Genomic DNA, 23,338 nt, shown 5'->3' on the forward strand with positions numbered 1-23,338 from the left:
TCATATCCATCTATAAAATGAAATGGGTTTAACAAAAGCGTACATGGGTCCACTATAAATTTTTCCACTATGAAATGCCCCCAAAAGAGAGAACACTTGAAGGGAAATAAGCACATGACAAAAAGCGAGAACACTTGAAGGGATCTCGCAACTTTGAGATCAATATGATCATATTAGAATGAGTAATATTATATCTAGTATGAAGTGTCATCATTCCCCAAAGGAAGTAGAACTAAAAAACAACGGAGGAAAAGTACGTAAGAGATATGAAAAAGAGTCTTTTTGGGCTAGCAACATAGAGACCAAAAAGAATTGTCGCTACCATGTTGCAAGTATCGAAGAAGGCTACAGAAGGGTACATGCATGAAAAATAGCACATATACACCATAACATATAACAACATATAGAAGAAAAGAGGTACACATAGAAGAATAGGTACAACAAGTTTGATTACTTTAACATCTTGCACCTACAGAACAACAAGAATCCTCTAAACAAATCTAGACAAATTATTTAATAAAGAGCACAACATGATATTTCATTTGTCCTCATAAATGTGCATCCAACATATGGAAACATGCAACTACATTTTGCAAGGAACTAAAAAGGTTTCAATGAATTGATTAATTCCTCTTTGGCAGAAAGAAAAACTAAAATATTTAAGGGGAAAACACCAAAGACTTGAGATAAGTTCCTCAACTATTTGGTCTGATGCATATTCAACAACAATAATGAAAATTTCGTTATTGTCAAAATTGTATTTATCTAGGTAAGGTGGCAGACAATACTTTCATTTGATAAGTGAAAGTTAATTGTATTCCTAAATGGATCATTATGTACATGCTATTGATCGCTTGCCTATCTCGATCATGTGAGCTTATATACATGCAATTGTGAATGTGTATTCCTTAAATCAGTTGATTGTTAAAAAACTTGAGCTCCTTCATCTTCTTAGAGAACTTTGCAAATTGTTTATTAACTTCAAACATAAAGATGAATATTTTGTGCTCTCTAATGATCAGGTGGTGAGAAAATTGCCTATTCAAGCTAAATAAGGAGGCAATTATTAGAACCAAACATCATTTTTATTAATATGTCATACATGGAACAATGAAGGAGTTGCGGTTGTTGTTGAAGTCGATGAAAGCTCAACCCTAGAGCTCCCAAGAATCACTTGCATGTAGACACTTGTCACAGAAAGAGAGGAGTAAAAGCTATGGAGGCTAGAATTCTCAGATCCATAGATGAGACATTATTGATGAGCAGAAAGATACATTGTTATTAATCAAAAATGAATTAATATAATTACAAAAAGAGATCAACCTTATAAAAGAGATCCAAGCCCTAAAAGGTAAAACCTAGGTTACATTATAATAATAAATAAAAGAATTAATTAGTATACGCTTTAAGTTAAGTATAATATAGTTAATTAGAAAATATCTAATTACTCTAACACCCCCCACCCACAAGATAAACATAAGGAGTAGCTAAAAACCTAGAAACTGCTACTGAAAGTAGAATTGGCTCCCGACAACGAGGCCTAGTGAGATACCCAAACACAACCAAATCTTTGAAAAGAGAAGAAATAGAGAAAACCGCATACGAAAAACTCTACTCCAAAAAGAGATGGAAAAAATGTTAAAAGTACTAGTGAATGACTGAAGAAGCATCCAAACTAGAGAATGACTCAGAAGATAGGAATAAAATAGATGATCCTGTAGAACACCAGCGAAGCAAAAGACGCTGCAAATCTCTGTCAAAGAGTAACTATTGATCTAAAGAACCTCCACTGCAATAGAACCTGACCAGGCAGAGAAGACTATAATCTGCACGAGTGCTCTCGGAAGACACTACTTGAATCAAGAGGCAAACAACTAGACTTGAAGATATAGATCGCATAAAACACTAAGCCTGAAGAGATGATCAATCAAATATGGAAGCCTACAACCAAAGTAGGAACGAAAAGAAGAGTGTATATATGGTAAATGATTCATCTTACCAAAATGCATAGGTACCCAACCACTACATCTGCCTAGTACATAGGAACAAATATTAAATACATAGCTCACTCCATCGAACCAAGGAAGCATGAGAAATAACAAAAGAGCCCACCTTAAAGCAGTCAAGGGTGAGGTGACAAGCAACTGGAAAGGTGGACCAAAAGAATTCCATGTCAAGGTACCACGATCAAAATGCACAAAATAATACATATGTGTATACTCAAGTAATCAATCTTAGACACATCATAAGGCTAATATCACAGAAAGGAACTTACTAAACAAAGGAAGATGGCAAACAAAGGTAAAACATCAACCCCCCATGACACTTTAATCAAAGTAGTGCATGTACAATAAGGCACAAGATATGGTAAATACCAATAATACAATAATATGTATGAGCGTCCTCATATGACACTAATCGAATTAGAAAGCAAAATAAGGCAAAACAACTTAAATGAAAAATACATATGAAATATGGCACTTCATCTCAATGCATTTGCAAGAATGCATACAAATGATTTCTACAAATACCAAAAGAGACATGAAGCTGATACAATAGATAGTGCAACTCATGACAAATCATCTAAAGCAACAAAATCAATCCCTGAACTTGAAACAACCAAGATATCCACTAGTATGCAAAAATGTAAAAAACTAAATTGAATGTGTCTGGAGCATACTCTAGAAAAACAACCGAACTCACTGAAAAGAACTCTGAAAGACTTTCCAACAATATAAAGAACTCCCAAATCAGAGATTGGATGCTCAAGATATATCTCTTGAAGTGAAAAGTAGAACTCGTGACTTCGACAAATTTTAAAAAAAAAATTGAGAATAACTTGCACCAACACAACGGGCTTGGAACCAACTTTCTAAAAATATCTCATTTTCCAAAAACAGAGTCTGGATGAGCAAGATATGGCAAAAAAACTATAGATATGTCAAAAATGAGCCTGAAGGCTTACAAGAGGGTGATGCAGTGCTAACATCAACATGCCACTACATAAAAATTGGCAGTCATACGACTGCCATGGCAAAATGACATGGCAAATGCAGAGTAGAGCAGAGTAGATCTAAGCATAGCAGAGCCAATCTGAGTAGAGCAAGTCTGATCTAAGCCGAGTCGAGCAAAGCCAAGTCAATTTGAGTAGAGCCGCTCCGAGCATAATAGAGTCGATTTGATTCGAGCAGAGAAGAGTCGAGCATATCTGAGCAGAGATATCGGGAAGACAAAGCCGAGTTAAGCAAAGCCAAGTCAATTTGAGCAGAGCCGCTTCGAGCATAATAGAGTCGATTTGATCCAAGCAGAGAAGAGTCGAGCATATATGAGCAGAGAGATCGGGAAGCCAAGGTAGCTCTTATTGCCCATACAGACAGCTTGGGTTGCTTAGGTAGCACGACTAACCCAGGTAGTTTGACAGAAAGAAAAAAAAACCTCTAAAATCTCCAAGCCTTCTAAAGCTCAGATCTGAAAACCAATGCCAAAACTTTCAAGAATAGAATAGGGGCATGAAGATCTGAAGCTCTAGTACCTTGTTGAAGTTGATAAAATCTCAACCCCACAACTCTCAAGAATCACTTGCATGCAAACACCTATCACAAAGAGAGGAGCAAAAGCTATGGAGGCTGGAATTCCCAGATCCACAGATGAGACATTCTTGATGAGTAAAAAGATAAATTATTTTTTATTAAGAAAAATAGGTTTTGAAGAGTACCTGAAACCCTATAGAAATATAAAGATTTTCAATAAGCACAGAAGCAAAAGTATAGCAAACATAGGAAGAATCAGTCACCCCCTAGATAAAGGGTAACCACAATGACAAAAAAGCCCATCACCCTCCAAAACCAATCATCCAACTAGGAGGCTAAAAACCGAACTGAGAGATCAGCCTCCAAAAAACCAGTCACTTCAAGGGAGCTCACGATTTGCCCTTTGATTTAGAGCCTCCCTTGCACGACCGGAGGTTCATTTCTAAAGGAGTAGAGGGCTTAGATTTGTTTCTTTTTACCACAGTCCAACCATCCTCCACCTTTGCTACCTCAACAATCCAGTCCCCGGAAGAAATTGAACAGTGGAAGCCAAGGGAAGTAAAAGCAACAACATTCTCCCTAAAAGAGCCTGTAGACAACTGGCCCCCAACAGGACCAGGAAGAGCATCTAATACAAGGTCAAGGGCAGGAGAGGGAACAAGGTCCAGACCAGAAGTTCGGACTTCCTCCACTACCATTCGCACCGGATGTTTATCAACAAGGGAATCGTCCACAAGGGGAGAGTCATTCATAGGTTCCAAGGGCAAATCTATGGACTTAAGTATTGTATAGTGCTCAGAAGAGGCCCCTGACCACCAAGAAGGTGGTCGCCTTGAATTGATCTTCACAGCAGCACAACAAGCAGCAATGTGACCTGTCATATGACATTTTCTACAGTGAAAAGGTATACCTTCGTAATCCAACATTTGGGTCTAGGAGCCCCTCAAGGAATCCAAACAAATATTCTCAGGAAGGCCCTTTGAAACATCCATCTCTACAAGAATTTGTGCACACGTCGAATGTTGAACATCATAAGTGTCTGAGTCCACATATAAAAAAATCATCAATAGCATCTCCAATAGGTTCGAAAATAGAATCTAGCCATAGATGCATCGGGAGATTCTGATGCCAGACCCAAATAGGAAACCTATTAAAGGATTATGTTAGTGAATCAAAATCCATATGCCAAGGTTTGGCCATAAGTGGATATTTGTCCTACCATGAAAGATTGTTATCACACATAATAGTCTTCCTATCTTTAGCGCTTTCAAACTTTACTATGAAGAATCCTTTAGCAGTCGAAAAGATGTGGACATCATGGTCTAAAATTGGTTCTCAATGCTTAGAGATCCAAGCATGAAGGTCAGCAAGAGAGGGCCAAAAATCTCGAAAGCGAAAAATAGCAGCAAAAGAAGAGAGCTCTTCTGTCATATTGAAAATGTCATCAACTATTTGTGAGTCTAAAAAAACCCTTATAGGGTTTGAGACACTTACAGGGGAAATTTCATGGGGATGAGCAGGCCTAGAAAAAAGACTAGCACGAGGGACAGCACCATGCAAGCCAACTTCAAAGGCAACCACGTCAGCAAAAGTCCTACCCCCAAAAATCACAAGAGAGGCCAACCCAGGAGACCCTGCAACACCTAGACGAGCACCCAAAGGAAGAGGGGCGGAAGGAGGAGAATGAGCACCAGCAGAAAATGCGAGCAAACAAAACCTACCCCCCCAGGAGCAAACGTTGCAACATGAATGGTTGCACCAATAGAAGGCCATACCACACTCGGCTCGACAGCATCCACAGGAGCGAAACCCGCGACAAGAGCAGAACCAGGAGACCCATTTTGAAATCGCCCTTGGGCGCGAGCGAGAATAGGGACACGAGCGGGAGCCATTATGTAAAAAGATAAATTGTTGTTAATCAAAAAAGAATAAATTTAGTTACAAAGAGAGATCGACCTTATAAAGATCCAAACCCTAAAAGGTAAAACCTAGGTTGTATTAAAAGAATTAATTATTATATGCCTAAAGTTCAGCTTAAGTATAATAGAGTTAATTAGATAATATCTAATCACTCTAACAATTGTATCGCCTAAGAATCAGTTGGGAAATGTTATTTACAATTTGAATACAAGTGCAATTAGATCCAAATCTTTGATGATAGAACAAGGAGATTGAAGGTTGTAACTTGTGATACATTTGTACTATTAAAAGAAAAGTTTCAAATTACAAGGAAACTTTGTCGTACAAGCAAAGAGCCTCTTTTATTCTTTTGAAGACCGTCAAAATTGTTTGGACAGTAAAATGGTTACAAAGACAAAAGAAGTAGATTGATTTTGAAGGCTACCTTGGAAAATTCATTTATTTTGGTCTTTCTTGTTACAGGTTTTCAACTACCTTGGCTTAAAAAGTGAGTTACATCACTTATTGTAACTCATAAGTTAGGAATTGGAGTTGCATTTTGTAAGAGTTAATAGTTACAAAAAGCATGTATAATGTCCACACTCTAACTTGGTTAGTTACTAGCCTATAAAAGGTAGTTAAGCTAGTATTCAAGGTGAGCCTATAAATATAGGACAATTTGTAATGTAAGGGGGGAGGACAAGATCAAAGAGACTTTTTGAAAAAGGGGAGAAGCTTTGCATAATTTTTTAGAGGGACATATGGAAAACTTTTACATTCATATTTGATTTGGAGGTTTTAAAGCTTGTAAATTTTCAAAATAATAACTAGGAATGCAGTTGATTTGTATGCATCAAATGTGTTTTTCAGTTATTCTTATCGATTTCTTGTATGTTAAATTGTTAATCCCTTTGAGTACTTTGGATGTATGTAAAAGATGAGGCATATTCACAACCTCGTATCTTAGTTCGAAAATGTTGAGACTACTTGTTTCTATGTATGTGGAAACATGTTCCCTTTCTTTCATTGATTTCAAATATCCAAATTATCTTGTACTTTACTCCCTTTCATAATTTGTTGTCCTTTAAGAGTCTCATATGGTATTCCTATGTCTACTATTGGGGTTATGTCATCTATTTCTTTTAGTTTTGTTTTTTCTCCTTTTTGTACTTTCACATAAAAGGTACTCAAATAAAAACCAAATACCTCTATCATATGAGGGAGCTACCCCTCTCAAATGCAAAGGAAGATAGTAATCACATCATGATTAGATTGCAATCTCTCCAACTACTGCAACGGTTGCCATTGCTTACAAGGCTAACAGGGCCAATTTTGAAAACAATATCGTGTGACAAATTTGTTTGCCAACACACCCTTTTCCAAATTTGGAGAAGTATATATGGTTGGCAAAAATCCTGTGATTTGAGGAATTCCACCAACACTAAATCCACACTTGTTCAAAAACACTTTCTACCATTGCTTACAAGGCTAACAAGGTCAATTTTGAAAACAATATCGTGTGACAAATTTGTTTACCAACACGCCCTTTTCCAAATTTGGATAAGTATATATGGCTGATGAAAATCCTGTGATTTGAGGAATTCCACCAACGCTAAATCCACACTATTGTTCAAAAAAAACTTTCTTCCCAACTATGTTTTCACCCAATCACTCCTCAATTCCTACCCTTGTTAAGAGCTAAGTAATTGAGTTTACCTTAGAATTATTTCTTAGAGACAGAATTTCAAAATTTGGAGAACTAAAGGTCATTGTCAAAATTCCACTAGTCAAAGGAATTTTACTTGTATTGGTGTTTCCCAAATCTAACTTAAAACCACCATTTCTTCATTTCAATACTCAAAGTTGATTCTCCTCTTCCAAACACTTCAATTTGCATAAAAAGGTAAAGGTCTAGGTTAAGGCGAAGATTCCTCTAATGTCCATGCCACTAGAATGAAGACCAAATTGAGATTCATCCATTGCAAACAACTTAGAAAATGGAAGTGCTCATTGTTGAAATTCCTCTAATCTAACCCATATTGGTGTTTCCCAAATCTACCTTAAACCCACCATTTCTTCATTTCAATGCTCAAAGTTTATTCTCATCTTCCAAGCACTTCAATTTGCATAAAAGGTAAAGGTCCAAGTCAAGGCGAAGATTCCTCTAATTTCCATGGTGCTAGAGGGAGAGGCAAATTGAGATCCATCCATTGGAAACAACTTAGCAAATGAAAGCATTGTTGGCATGCATACCCTCCATCGTCACACTAAATTGAGATCTCTCTTAAAGTGGTAAGAAAATGACAATTTTGCAAAACAAATGAAAAGAAAAAGAAAACATATCTCAATGGATGGGCAAGGTGATGTTCTTCCCATTTGGTTTAAATTGAACAAATGACTTCATCCATGTGGATTGTATCATCTTGCAACATCAGGGCAGTGTAGGATACATGGTACCTAAGAACACGAAGAAGTCCATTGCTTGATTTTTCTCTTGAGGGTGAACTTGGTGTTGTGATCGAGCATTTCTTTTTCAGAAATATATAAGTTTGTAGTACTTGTCACTTCAAAACTAGAGTTCCTTGAGTTCAGAAAAGACATCAATAGGAAATCAAGAAGTGGGTATGGAGAAAGAGTCAAAAAAGATATCATTGGAAACCAAGAAGTGGATATGGAGAAAATACTTGGTGTAGTGTGCATAGCCTTTGACATTAGGCTACTTGCCAATCATGTCAAGACACTATTGAATTAATCAAGTTTCAATTGGATTGGTATGAGGAGGTGTCAACGAGCGATGGTAAACATTTCTTTTAGCTTCCAAGACGGATATCTAATGAAGAAGGGTCTCATCTCTCAAGTTGAAAACTAAAGCATGAAGAATGAAATAAGTTACAAGGTGGTATGGTTCACTTTATTCATCAAGATAGCCAAGGTGGGGGATCAACTTTAAGTCGTTAAATCAAGGACACAATCAGTTTCATCCAAGGAAGCCAAGACATATCAGAAATAGAGCAACACCTTGAAGAACTTGAAGAAGATTATCACATATTTGAAAAAGGTGACCCTCAATGAACTTTTCCTCGTGCTACAAGGTCGATATCTTGAGGCTGAGTTGCTAGCAACTTCGAACATCTTTTAAAGAAGACAGCCAGGTGAACAAGTTGAACAAGGAACTACAAGTTATTACAAGTGAATCTAAATATGAAGAGCAGTTTGATAAAGTGGTCAAAAACATCATTGCCACTATGTTCTTTGGTGGCATGCTAAATGTTCTTATGAAAGAGGTATAAAGCAACCCATTACCCAAGGCATTTCAAGATAAACAAGTTCTTGCAAGTGACATGATTTACCACCAACTTCAAAATCCAAAAATTTTACCACTTGAAATTGAATTTGATGAACTCACAAAGATGTTGGATGATCTTCCTATCAATTGCAAGGAGGCTATGCTCAATAAGGTTCTATATTAAGAAATGTGAGATGTTCCTAATGAAAATTTGTATACAAACCTAGAAGAGAAGAGGTTGGAGAACAATTTGGGTTAATGTTGTAGTGACATTGGATTTGAACAACTTGAAAGGGTAGTGGGAGAGATCATCAAAGAATCCTTGATTTTTGAGGATGCACTTGAGGTGACTCACAAGGATGTATGGTTCGTGGTGTACAAGGACAAGCCACCCAAAGAAATGGTCCAAGGGTTTGATTTCAAGATCAATCCTACCTTGACCACCCAAGAGTTTGATGTTGATGCCAAAGGGAGAATCCACCATCAGTTGCGACCTCTTGAAGATGTGGTTGATCAACAAGAATTAGAACAAAGGTTGCCACTTGAGGCATGTTAGGTTGTTTCTTTCCCTACTTTTACTCCTGAAAGTTTCGAAACTTACTATTTTGATGTGGGGATCTAGGAAGGACAACTTCTATCTGGAGTGATCATGGACCGAATCAATTGCCTCAATTACTGATATTGCATGATATATTTCTCGAACTTGAATGAGAGGTGATGAAAAAAAAGTAGAGTACGAGGATAAAAATGCCAAACTAAGAACATTTACCCAAGCCCATCTATTCTTGAGCATTCTAAAAAACCACATCAGATCAAGTGTATATACCAATCTCGTTAGTGTCATTCCTTAAAAAATCTTCTACATAGTTTGGGTAGGTTTGTCTTGAATCACTTGCCCCAAGAGGTTTAGGGTAGGTTTCTTTATTATTGGTTGTAGTTTAGTTGTCTCAGGAGCCAAAAGCATAATTTTCCTTGGGTCATTTGACTTGAGATATGTTTGAGTGGCTCAATCTATTTGTGGTTTGGATCACCTTAGTGAGTCAGTGGTAGGTTTGTCTTCAATCATTTGATATGAGTAGTTGCTTGCTTTAGTTAATTTAATCTAGTTTATTTTAGGCGTCAGCTTTGGTAGTTTAGTTGAAGGGATCCAGATTTGTGAAAAAAGGTGAGATGTCAGACAGTACACTCTAGTATTTCTCATAGTGGATTTGTTTGGTATATTTCCTAGATATCTCTCTATAAGGTTCCTTGAATTGGAGATTTGATTCCTAATAACCTTATTTTTTGAAAAGAATTTGTCCTAAATTTGGATTGAATCATGATTGTGTTTTGAGCACCTAAATCTTTTGATTGCAACATTTTTACTAACACTTTATGCTTCAAGTTCTTTGGGAGTTTTTGAAGTGAAGTTGGGATTAATGAAAGTTATACACTTGCTTTAGTGTCTATGTGGTTCTCCAAACCCTCTACAAGCTTCACTTCTTGCAAGCCAAAACAAAACATTGAAAGAAAAGAGAAATAATATCGAAGGAAAAGAAGATGAAGCATTTGGCTCTAGGTATGTGAATTTCTCTACTAGTGTTATCAAATAAAAATCACTAAAGGTAAGGCGACATTCACGATCGACCAAAACAATAACCTTGTTTGGGCTATGGATCCCTCACTAGCAGCAAGGCTCTATTTAGGATGCTTTTGGGGTAAGGATATCAGAATAGCTAAGTACAAAGGATCCAAGAGACTTTCTAGGCTCTTGTCAAGTGGGAAATAAATCTCTTGCACTCACGTGGGTAACCGAGGATGATAGATCATAGTTCAAGATGTGGTTTCTTCCATTTTGAGTGTATTTCCTAGTTGTTTGATAGGTGAAACTAGAATCGATTGAAGCTTTTGGCTTCATTACAAGTTTTATTCTTGAAATGTTCAAGAACATTTCTTTTGCATGAGCGCTAGATGTTGTGATGTTTTCACACCATTACCCAATTGCAAATGGGGACTCCCTCTTTTCGTTCTGGCAATAGGTTTTAGTTGTCTTTAAGGTCTTATAGAGAAACTTTTTTGCAATTTTTTGGCATAAGTGGAAATTTGATGATGTCAAGGAGCTCGAGCTTGAAGTCTAGGTTTGGATGACTTGAAGGTTTGGGTTTTGAGTGTTGGAAGTCCTTAGTGAATATTCCTCTGACAAGGGAATTTCTTCATAGAATTCAACAACAGAGCAAGTCTTGGCAGTTAAGCTTCTATGAAAAAACGTATACTCTTATCAAAGTTGTAATATGTTACCATGAAATGATTGATACTCCATATCTATATGCAGATCTCCATATGAAAGAAGTATAGCAAAACCAAATAAATTGAGAAGGGACACACAAACAAGGATGGTTTGTAGAAGTCTTATATTCGTCACCCCACTAACCAAGTTTGCATGTCCACTATGTTGTCTACTATGACTATGAATGCATAAGAGGAGGAATTCCTTGAAACACTCATCAGCTTGTGGGCCAGCCAACCGCTAACTCGGAGGTAGCATTTGTGGGAACCTCCCAAAAAGTATTGGCTTGATGACAGTTGACGTCTCCATGTCACTTCCCTTCAGTCATTGAGCTCAATTAGGGCCTTCAACGTAGTTATGCCCCTCCCCCACCCTATCCATAGTAACAGGGTCCCCAAGGAAATTCCTCTATGAGAGGAATCTCTATCAAGGGCTTCTAGCCACTCAAAACTTGAACCTTCAAGTCATCCAAACCCTAATTTCAAGCTCAACCTCCTTGACATCACTGAAAATTTCACGAATGCTACAAACTTGCAAAGAAGCTGCTAACTAAGACCCTAAAGACAACCACAACCTATTGTTGTGACGAAAAGAGGGGTCCTCATTTGCATGGGGTGATGGTCTAAAACTATAACAACAAAAAACATGGGTACTTGCACATCTTGCTCCTATTGCTCATGATTTTATAACTTATGAGATGTGGATTTACATCAAAGCTTGAACAAAATAGTTTGAGCTCATCCCTAAACATATCCTCTTCAAATCTTCTTCACTTCTCCGAATAACAAGACTAATTTTATCATCATGACAACTTTCTTCCAATTCCTTAACTCCAATTATCATTTAAGCTTGAAAAAAATAGTTGTAGCTCGTCCCAAAACATATCCTCTACAAAGTCTTCTTCACTTCTCTAAATAACAAGACTAATTTTATCATCATGACAACTTTCTTCCAATTCCTTAACTCCAATGGAATCATCTTTATGTTCATTAAATATTGTTAAATAGTAAACCATCATTGTTTTTTATGTCTTCTTGCTGCTCCAAATCAATTTTTTGTATGATCATAGTTATATCATCTTCATCTTACTCGACAAAAAGAGGAAGTTCATTAACCCAGACTACCAAATCTTTCTTTTCATCATGTTGTCAAAAGCTTCTTGATGTTGGCATCAACATTATTTCTTGATCTTCTACAAGGAATGGGAGCTCTTCGAACCAATTATCAAGAATCTCATGTTGAGCATCACTTTTCTTGCACAGTATCTTGTTGCACCAACTTATAATATTCATCATCCTACTACAACAAATTTGATTTTTCTTTTACCTCAAAAAACTCCTTGATTTTCTCACTAAACCAACTTCCTTTATATACAAAAGGACCTTTTGGATAAAGGTGGATATAGTAAGGGGATAAGATGGTCAACTTATTAAATCAACCAGACGGAATTGTTGGGTTTCTTCGAGGATATAGGCTCTTTAAAAGGCTACTCTTGGGGGATTGTCTGATTTTGGGCAAATGTTACATTTACTTGCAATGAATGGAATCCTCTAAAACTTGGAATTTCAAATTTAGGACAATTTAATTTTAGAGGCTTACTTTTCTTAAGCTTGGAAACTAGTACTTGGGTTCTTCTCTCATAGGCAAATGATGTTGGTCTAAAACTACAAACACAAAGAGTTGATTAAGCTTCTAGCTTTTGAGCTCGGACAAGTAATAGTCTTATTTGCTCTTCTTTTATAGCCAACTCCCTTGTAAGAGATTCTTCGTATTGTCTTCTTTGCAACTCCATCACCCCTGCTCTTTCTTAACAATCTCAAGTTGCTCTTGGAAAGGCAGTGCTATAACTTTTATGTTCATCTTGTCAATATTCTGAGGATGACTACAAGATGAGCTATGTTGGTTTGAGGTAAAATGACCTACCCACAAATGATTATGAGCATATAGAGGCATTAAGGCAAGGATAGGTAGGTAGTAAGCATATTGAGTTTGTTGATAGCTTGTTGGTGATGGTTTGTTTTGGATGGGGGCATTAACTTGTCCAATTTGATATGGTGAGTAAATAGCCACATGGACTATTGGTTTGTGTAGACTAATTAGACAAATATTGGACACTTTCATAAGGCGTGTGGTTCAGGGAAACACCCTAGAAAAAACAATTTGGGTAACTCATCAAGCATTTCAAGTTGACTCATCAACCATTGCCTAAGGTTGACATCGTGTACGTTTAGGATTAACTTGCTAAGCCAACATAAGTCATGTAATATTGGCTTAGGGTTGGGGTTTTCTAAAGAGAATATATAGCTTCTTGCAGCAGTATTGAACTATAAGGATTGAAGATTGTAACAGGTTAAAGTTACTAGATAATAATATTAGACTCTCTTTGTTTGGCGGACATAGCCCAAGATTGGGTGAAACACATTTAAATATTTGTCTTTTGTTGCATTTGTGTGCTTTATTCCTTCATGTTATTGGCTATATTTGGATATAACTATTTTTTTGTCTAAATAATCCTAACATGGGCTACATTTCTCTACACTTCAACTATAGCTCACAACTTCAATATACTTGTTTCTCTTATGTGTACTACACCTTTTAAATGAATTTGCTATCATTATTTTTAGAAATCTAATAGAAAATGAGGCATAATATGTAAAACCCTTGCTTTGGAGACCTATGGGCATGTGGAGGAGACTAGCTATGAACTTTGACATCAACGCACAATGGATAAACATGCAACTCTTCCCGCTAAGACATGTTTCTTATGCAAGTTCCAAACTAGCACCAGGTCGTACACTTCTCTAAAGTAATGGCAATGATACAACTTCAAGAATACAAAACCTAAAAGTTTCATTTTCCCTCTCTTTAACTTGACAACTCCTAAGGAAAAAAGTAATTAATATGTTTAAGCACACCACGTAAAATGTTTGGAGCATGTAGCCTTTCGTGAGAATAAATTTCCAAAAGTTTTATGGGGGCTATTTTAGTCATTTAGACTAAAATAGGTTAACATTTTTCAATCCAATAGACTAAAATAAGAAAAATACATAAATGTGTATGATGCCCCCATAAATGGAATCGGATATATCATATGATTAAGTTAATGTTTCCAACATGTTAGATTACCCAGAGCAATGAATCTAGTCCTAACTTAAAGTTCTTGACTCTTGTGGGTTAAATAATGGATAGATTACTCCAAGAGATAGGTATGACCCTGGTTGGACATTCCTAACTTTTGTGGATTCACTTCTCCAAGAGATGGATGTGGTCCTCATTGAATATTCCTGCCTCTTGTGGATTGGATACTTGAAAAGATGGATGTGGTCCTAATTGAATATTCTTGCCTCTTGTGGATTGGATACTCCAAGAGATAGATCTAATTCTGATTGGACATTCCTACCTCTTCAAAACTTCTTACTCGAAGAGATGGATCTAGTCCCGGTTGTACGTTCTTACCCCTTGTAGATTGCTTACTCCAAGAGATGGACCTGGCTCTAGTTGGACATTCCTGACTCTTGTAGATTAGTCACTCCAAGAGATGGATCTAGTCCTAGTTGAGCATTCTTGCCTCTTGTGGATTGGTCACTCAAAGGCATGGATCTGGTCCTAGTTAGACGCTCCTACTTCTTGTAGTTTGGTTACTCCAATACATGGATCTGTCCTATTTTCATGCTCCTACTTCTTGTTGATTGTTTACTCCAAAAGATGAATCTGAACCTAGTTGGACATTCCTACATAAAGACTAAATCAGAATCCTAAGTGATTGATATAGAGATATATCCATGTTGTCAGAGCTATCTACAGTAACTAATCTAAATATACTCCGTGATCATCATGTTAAGTATTTTTTACATAAGGTATCTATCACAATATCATAAGCAAAACCAATACAATAAGGCATCAATTATGGTTGATCAATTTATATCATAATAGAGTTGTTCCACCAAATTCAATTTGGAGAATATAACAGAATTATTATAGAATCTATGCAAATTTGTCTTAAATTTTAACTAATATAATGCAGCAGACACACACTTTGATCCATTTCTCCATTATCTAATTCATAAAGACGAGGTCATTGATTTTATGTACTTAAAAATTGAAGTACACATCTGCGAACATATAAATTGATAATTTGTTCAACTTCCTTTTCTCAATGTCTTGTGTTCCAATAATTAATTAGGAACATGCTCAAAAGGAAAAGACAATCCCTTTTCTTTGCTCTTTTTTTCTAATACTCTCTATCCATACTTCACTGCCATCTCCTATTTCTTTGTTACAGTAGGTACTATCATCATTTTTCTTTCAGAGTTTCATTCAAGGAAAAGCCCATAACAATTTGTATAACTATGCAATTATTGATGCATAAATCCCAGCCTAGATTGAGGATATAGGGAACATGGGTCATTAATGCTGATAGTCTTGTTTTCTATTCATGTTGACCATAGAACCTACAACCTATCCTTCTGCAAAGATTGTGATTATTTCTATTTATTTTTTTTGATGGAGGTCATCCACAAAGACATTTTAGGTACCCGATACAGGCCCACGCGTGCCTAAAATAAGAGCCAAGGACTGAGGAGCATCCACGCTGCCAAATTCGCCCGCGGCACGATCCCGGCCTCATCCCTTTTTGATGTCTTTGGACCTTGCACTCAGCAAGACTTGATCCCTGGTGGGCTCTTTGTGAGCCATTCAACTTCACCAGTAGACCAAGGACCCTTTGACTGATTATTTCTATATTGGTTGCCTTATGTGTCTGTAGTATGTATGCTTATGCACGCCCCCTTTTTTTAGCTGCTGTTGTAGGCATTCGTGTGTATTTATAGACAATAAATGGAATAGCTAAAGATGAAAGTCTAGAAACAATGGTGCAGCATGGAGGTGCAATAACAGCTCTTTATTTCTGCAGTTTTTGCCAGAATAAATACTCAGCAGTAGCATTATAGATCTATTCATATTAGCATCTCATTACTTTATGTGACTTCTATTAAAAAAAATCCTCTAACTGGACATGTCTTCAGCAATCATCTATAACAGATCATATTGTTATAACAGGTATTTATTATGATTGCTCTTCTTTGATGAGCATATGAAACTCAATTTTTTATTCCCACATCACTATGTCGGTTACTGAAAACTATACTTTCTTCTTAGGAGTTAAAGGTGCATCGACTGTTCATGACTACAAAAGAGGGAAACATTATGTAAAATGAACTATTCATAAATTTACTTATACTGGTTTATATACTCTGAAAACTATGCCAGTTTGTTCATTCTGAAAATTCTTTGAAAATACTATGAACAACGATTCCTTAATACTACACAACACCAGTACCAACAGTTATGTCATTCACATGGTTGCAATAAGTTACATAATGATGACGCAGCTTGTATTTGACAATGAAATCTGATCTCAAGATAATCTAGTAAATATTGAATCTAGATATCATCTATTACGCCAAACAAAAGGTGCTGGAATGAATATTTTCTTGCAAATTCTACATTTACCCAGCTAAAATGGTAAAGAAATGAACTTCAATGAACTTTCTTACTAGAACCACTTCATTGAACAAGAGGATTACTTCTGTTAACAAGGACGCATAGTGCCTAGTTCCTGCCGATATAGAATTATGTGTCATAGGTAGCTTGAAAATAAAAATTGACTCTAAAAATTAAGTGTGGACATATTTAGCTTGAAGAAGGAAGTCCATATTTGTGTGGTTTTCTTGTACCTAAAAATGTATTACTAAAGTGGGTGTAAAGTGGGTGTTAGTGATTTTGTATTGCAATATCTAATATCTCTAGATTGTTAAAATCTTTGTGAATTGTTTTGTTTATCTTGTTTTATAGTGTTTTGTTCCTATATACAAATTAATCTTTATGTTTAACAATTTACACGAAAGATAAGGATAATGTCTTTGTATATATAGAACGCCAATTTAATAATTATAGTATATTATAGAGATATGGAAAATGACTTATAGATTCCTAATAATACATGTGACATAGAATAAACAAACATATTTGCACATAGTTACATATTTATTTACTTCAATTGCACAATCTAATAATTCTATGAAATGCAATGAAACTTAATTGAAGTTTTATATTTAAATCTTTTGATCATAATTAATTTTAACCATTCAAAGATTTTATTATTTAAATATAATTTCACAATAACTAATTTCAACTATATGTTCTCTAAAAATACCTGTAAATATATCAGAGTTGAATAGATTGATTAGGCAATTAAACATAAAGCTAGAGATTTAAGAAATTGTCCTTGAAATGATCGAAAAACAAAAGCTAGATAGAATTTTTCCAATAATACTTTAACGCTGAAATTTTGGGCTGAACTAGGATAAAAAGCAAGAAGCTCCTGATATTCTGAAGAGAAACTTAATTGTGGAGTATGAAAAAAGAGAACTATTTCCTCTTTCTTCTAAAATGCCGCTCGTATTTGAGGGATTTTCGCTCTTTTATGAAGACAGAGAATTCCTACTGTGTGCATTTGAAAATTTTGTGGATGTGCTATTTGTTGTGTGAAAGAAAATGAGAATTTTACCTTCCTGTTTGTGCCATATTATGTATAACTATTTCAACAATCTTCTTGCTCGTATTATGTTTTGTCCATGACCCCTGGGATTACACAGAGATGCTTAAGAGGGTCAGCATTGGGTAGATTTTATTGCTTGCAATTTCCTCCTCAGAAGAAAAGTTAAGTCTAAAATGGGTAGTGAATTTCTTACGCGAAGTTGAAGAACAAACCTAGATACCATGTAGGCAATCTAAAAGAGAAGGGTATAAGAGAAGGGTATAAAGCTAAATCAAAATTTTCAATTCAAGCTGATTGCAGGCCCCAAACTCCATCATCTATGCAGAAGAGAAAATTATGTTCTATAACCGATTACCTATAGATAAAAAAGCCCAAACCTAACGCACATAAATTTTTTATGGAAGGATGTAATACCAAAGTAAGGGAAGCTCTGTCATCTGGCACTAAGCAATATAATTCTGCAGTGCCTTTAGGAATGGAACATTTTCAGAAACAAGGTGAAGTTGATTCCAATATCCAAGATGACCATGCGAAAAAGGTCATCGGTACAAAGATCTCTAAAGAACATTGTTGGAGGCAAAAGAAAAAACTCGAAGAGCTGGAGAGTACATTGACAAAGTATCTACTAAAGATGAAGGAGTTCACAAGCTAAAGGATAATCAATTGAAGGAGATAGAGAGCCAGTTCAATATGATGAAAGCTGAACTAAATTCTAGAGTCAAAAAAAACAGAATGCTAAAGAACTGATCAAGATTAAAGTAGAATTGAACCAAAAAGAAATGGCTTGGAATATCTTCAATGAAAATATATTTACAATTAAAGAGGAACAGGATAATAGTTTTTCATATTACATGAACATGTTCAAGCTCTGATAGATTCTCAGTTTGAAAAGCCTGATGGTTAATTGCAGATAACATGCATATAATCTGGAGGCAAGAGCCTACAACATATCAGTAAATTGTATGCATCTCATCGGGGAGGTCTTGGGTTCGAATCTTCTCGAGATTAACACATAATAATAATTAATCTTAACAATAATAATAAATAATCTAGGCTGGCCGATTACCTATCAAATAAATAAAATAAAATAAAAACATGCATATAATCTGGACGCAGTCCACACCATTCATAAAAATATGGAAAAAGAAACTAGAATGTGCAGTTATCCAAAATATTATTCATAAGTATTTAAAGCCACAAGTGCAAGGCTTGCTGATAAGATCAAACTGGCTAAAATTTGTATAGAATCAATAAATTTGATTGGGTCAAGGAAGGCTGTAGTTGTATTCATCTGGTGAGAGATTAATCTTTTCCCCTTGTTTAAAAAGATATAATTATTCTAACTACATTCAACTCAAGTGACTTAAAAAGTTCGATTAAAATGAATAGTTCAACAAAAGAAGAAAAATATCTGATTAAAATAGCCATGATTTGGATCTGTAACCCAAAACTGTTGTAACACAGAGTTGGATATACCGCTGTTGCAGAGTTTGATGTTCAACAATCAGCTCATGTGAAGAGTCCCTAACTACTGTTTATATGAAGATCGGGCATTTGGAGATGAGCTGCCAAAGATTGACGCACCTGAGAAGGTGAAGAAGGATTGGGATTTCTCGAGCCAGTGGATGGAAGACATCATTTTTGGCCAGAGGCATAGATTATAAACCCTTTGGGATGAAAAGGAGGAGTCTTCATTTATTGGCACCCAACACTCAGTTCTTGCTTGCAGATAATTCTCATGTTCGCATCTCTTGCATATTTTTGGAGAACTGGATAATGAATATTCCAGGATGTAATGGAAGGGAAATGAAGCTTTTTTTTGGCAAAATTAGATGTTTCTAGAAATGAAGAATGAACAGATTTTTTTCTGAGGATTAGATGTTTCCAGAAATTTGCATTAAATGCAACCACCCACTAATGTTGGATTTTTCCACAAGATTATTAGAAAACTCTAAAGTTGGGGAAAAATATTTCAATTTTGAAGCAAAGTCCCTTACAGTTCTTCGCCATTATACACCCACTCAGGTGAATCAGGCAGCATTCCTGAAAATCTGCTATAAACATGACCAATGCTTATTTTCATATTGTAGTTAAAATGTGGGCAAAGTTTACGTATGTGCATACGTCCTATTTTCCTTAACTTGACTGTTATTCTACCAGTTTTGTTCAGAATTTCTTAATAGTGTTTGTCCCTTCTTTACAGGTTCAACTATTGTTGACAACAGTCAGTTTAATGGAATTGCTTCATCTTCTCTTAAAACAACTATATGTTGAAATGGGCAACTAAAACACTAATCAAATTAGGTCTTTTATTTAGGTATGCTTATTTGTTTACTGCAAACACTACAGTGTATCACTAAACTAAAAAGGTTTTGAATAATATTAAAAAAACAACTATTCAACTTTAGGTAATGTAAGAAAGAAAACTTTTTTATTTTGGAATCTCAACATAAAAGTAGTAGTCCTTAATATCTAGTTTGTCTACACCATCCCTTGGGCTGCCAATGTCATGGGAGAAGGTGCGGGGAGCATATCTAGTATAAGTATCACCGTCATGGTACCCTTGTAAAATTAACTAAAAGGAGCAGCAACCTTAGTGAAGAAAAGAAAAGAGAATTAGAAGTTGTACGCTTGTTATATTAAGACTAATCTCCATTATGTTAACATTGTCAACTTTTGAGACAACATTTCAGAAGTCTGATATACAGAAAGTACCAAAAGAGATTCAAAAGAGCAGAGCATCCTTAGTCAACTACCAGTGATTGTCATTCTATATGAGGATGATTACCAAAATACACTTGCTCAGGTTTTAATTACCATAGTATTTACAGAAATTATTTGTATTAGCACAGGCTATATATAATATAGTATATTATTGATAATTTGTTCAACTTCCTTTGCTCAATGTCTTGTGTTCCAATAATTAATTAGGAACGTACTCAAAAGGAAAAGACAAACCCTCTTCTTTCCTCTTCTTTTCTAGTACTCTTTATCATAGTTCACTGTCATCTCCTATTCCTCTGTTACAGTAGGCACTATCATCATTTTTTTTTTTCAAAGTTTGATTCAAGGAAAAGCACATAACAATTTGTATAACTATGCAATTACTGATGCATATATCCCAGCCTCGATTGAGGATATAGGGAACATGGGTCATTAATGCTGAGTCTTGCTTTCTATTCATAGTGACTATAGAACCTACAACCTATCTTTATGCAAAGATTATGATTATTTCTATATTGGTTGCCTTATGTGTCTGTAGTATGCACACTTATGCACGCCCCCTTTTTTTAGCTGCTGTTGTAGGCATTCATGTGGATTTATAGACACGAAAAGGAATAGCTCAAGATGAAAGTCTACAAACAAAGGTGCAACATGGAGGTGCTATAACAGCTCTTTATTTCTGTAGTTTTTGCCAGAATAAATACTCGGCAGTAACCTTGTAGATCTATTCATATTAGCGTCACATTACTTTATGTGTCTTTATTATAAAAAAATCCTCTAACTGGACATGTCTTCAGCAATCATATATAACAGATCATAATGTTATTAGTTATTACAGGAATTTATTATGATTGCTCTTCTTTGATGAGCATATGAAACTCAGATTTGTATTCCTATGTCACTATGTCAGTTACTGAAAACTATAGTTTCTTCTTCGGAGTTAAAGGTGCATTGGCTGTTCATGACTACAAAAGAGGGCAACATTATATAAAATGAACTATTCAGAAATTTATTTATACTGGTCTATTTATTCTGAAAACTGTGCCAGTTTGTCTACTCTGAAATTATATTCCATAACGATAAAAGCATTGTTGAAAAAGAAATCTTCTGAAATTTAAATCATAAGAGATTAGCCAAAACCCTAAGAAAACACATAAGGGACATTACAGCAGCAACGTGTAAGATTTGGGCATCTTTAAAAATCAAAATTAAATTACTCTAACACCAGTAAGAAAGGAATCAGTTTCAATTTCTGAACATTGGACCATATAGAAAATGGGTAAAATGTCCTAAACTACAACCGAAATCACAGAATTTAAATTTCAACATTGAAATTTGAAAATGATTTATCATGCTTTTTGAACTTATAAAATTGTGTTCATAATCACAGTATCAAAACTGAAAAACATCGCCATGATACGTTTTGTCCTTAGAAATCAAAGGATTCCAACTCTTGGTCTATTATTCAAGGAAGTAATACTCTATTGATGAACAAGAAATGTACTCTATCATACACAATCAATAGCTGATTGCCTATAAGAATCCTGGACAAATAGGGTCCATCATGTAGTGCCTTGAACAGCTAAACTGACTAGAAAGAAACCACAATTCATTCTACACAGAATTTGCCCGAAGAATTGAAGAAAAGATACCAAGGACAGTAAAGGCAAGGAGGGGGCTCACGTCCAGCAAACCCATGACAGGTGGCAGCATATTCCTGAAGATATTCAAGTAAGGATCACACAAGTCTCTGATTGCACAAAGAGGCTGCGTGTCCCAGGGAATGTTAGGAAACCAGCTCAGCAAAACCCTAATCCAAACAATACTGCTGTAAATTTCCAGCCATTTGGCCATGCCATTAGCCACAACGGACAGTGGAGTCACGGGCTTCCCATCATCGAATGGGTAGCTTAGAGCAGCAAAAAGCAGGGGGCTAGATGCATGAACCAAAGAAGCTAAGCCTCCACTGGGACTGGGGTTTAAGAGCATGTATTTTTCTAACAGGGTTCGAATCACACGTACAATTAAAGTAGATATAATGGCCGAGGCAGCCAAAGCAAAAGATGGGTATGCAAAAGAGGCTGCCGGGGTTTCGTTGGGCTCATTGGTAGATAAGGCCCTGCAAGTCAAAACCCTCGTGTTTTGTTTTAGGTTTTGGAGGGGCTTTAGTGATAAATTGCAGGCTTTAAAGCTTGATGGCATTGTTGAAACAAATTTATTTCTCAACAGGATACAAGAGGGTTTTCTTGTATGGTGTACCTGATGTAAGAGCTGCTGCTGCCCATTGAAGGCCTGAATTTGGACTTTTCCATGCGAGGGCGACTGCAATCGAAACTGTAGCAGTGCTGTGGCCGCCATGGTCTGAGATTCAAATTATACTGTCCGCTTTCAAACTTTATCAAAAATAAGTATATAGGAATGGGAGAAAACAATACAAATTGCAGACCTCTGTAAGAACAGTACGGTGGCGATCCAGCAAGAACAAGGTTGCCGCCCAGGTTCTCCTATACGTGTGTGCAGACACAAGTAGAACCTAAATTTGCATTTTTTAATAAATCAAATTACGAATATTTATAAGTAATATATATTTAGGCACTTTTTATACATTTCTTGCTATCTTTTCATTTGATGATCCAAACGTTTATGCTAAAAATACATTTAGTATCCAATCCAGAAAAAATTATTTACTAGCATATATATATATTTAGCCAATAGGCTTTCCGATTGGAATTGCCTACAATCGGAACTTGTCTCGCACTGGAAATATGACTGCCGGCAAATGTATCAGGTGGCGGAAAATAGTTTAATCTCATCATAAAATATGTTAAAATCTACAATGCAATCTATTTAATCAAGTGAGATACAGCTCAATTTCATTTATCGGCATTATAAGTACTAGATTGTATAGCACAATCTTAATTTATAACCAAAATAGAAACGTTGTAAATATCTCTATCACACTTGAAGACTTTCACCAATTGCAGGATTGTAGTCAGTTGTTGTACCGATTTTCTTTTAGGGATGGATTTCCTCCATGTTTTGTTTACACCCCACTAATAATCCATTGTTCTAAT

General features: G+C 35.8%; 1 protein-coding gene across 5 annotated transcripts in view; it reads right to left on the reverse strand.

Annotated features, from left to right (window-relative positions):
- LOC149537845 (ylmG homolog protein 1-2, chloroplastic-like) overlaps nt 1-22,807 on the reverse strand; it is a 41,334-nt gene extending 18,527 nt beyond the window's left edge. Inside the window, exons 1-4 of one of the 5 annotated variants that reach the window (XM_089799249.1) lie at nt 22,711-22,807; nt 22,524-22,625; nt 17,550-17,623; nt 16,315-16,598 (exon numbers count right to left, since the gene is read on the reverse strand). In XM_089799249.1, the coding sequence (XP_089655375.1) occupies nt 16,592-16,598; nt 17,550-17,623; nt 22,524-22,622 (180 nt within the window). In that variant the 5' untranslated portion in view covers nt 22,623-22,625; nt 22,711-22,807 and the 3' untranslated portion in view covers nt 16,315-16,591. Of the gene's footprint in view, nt 1-16,314; nt 16,599-17,549; nt 17,624-21,456 lie in introns of those variants that run through there. The other 4 variants (XM_089799247.1, XM_089799246.1, XM_089799248.1 and 1 more) reach the window with 4 other exon arrangements.
- Between the last annotated feature and the right edge of the window lie 531 nt (nt 22,808-23,338).

The sequence above is a fragment of the Cupressus sempervirens genome, chromosome 9 (genome assembly GCF_028749045.1).
Source record: "Cupressus sempervirens isolate cs-2001-9-10 chromosome 9, ASM2874904v1, whole genome shotgun sequence".
NCBI lineage: Eukaryota > Viridiplantae > Streptophyta > Pinopsida > Cupressales > Cupressaceae > Cupressus > Cupressus sempervirens.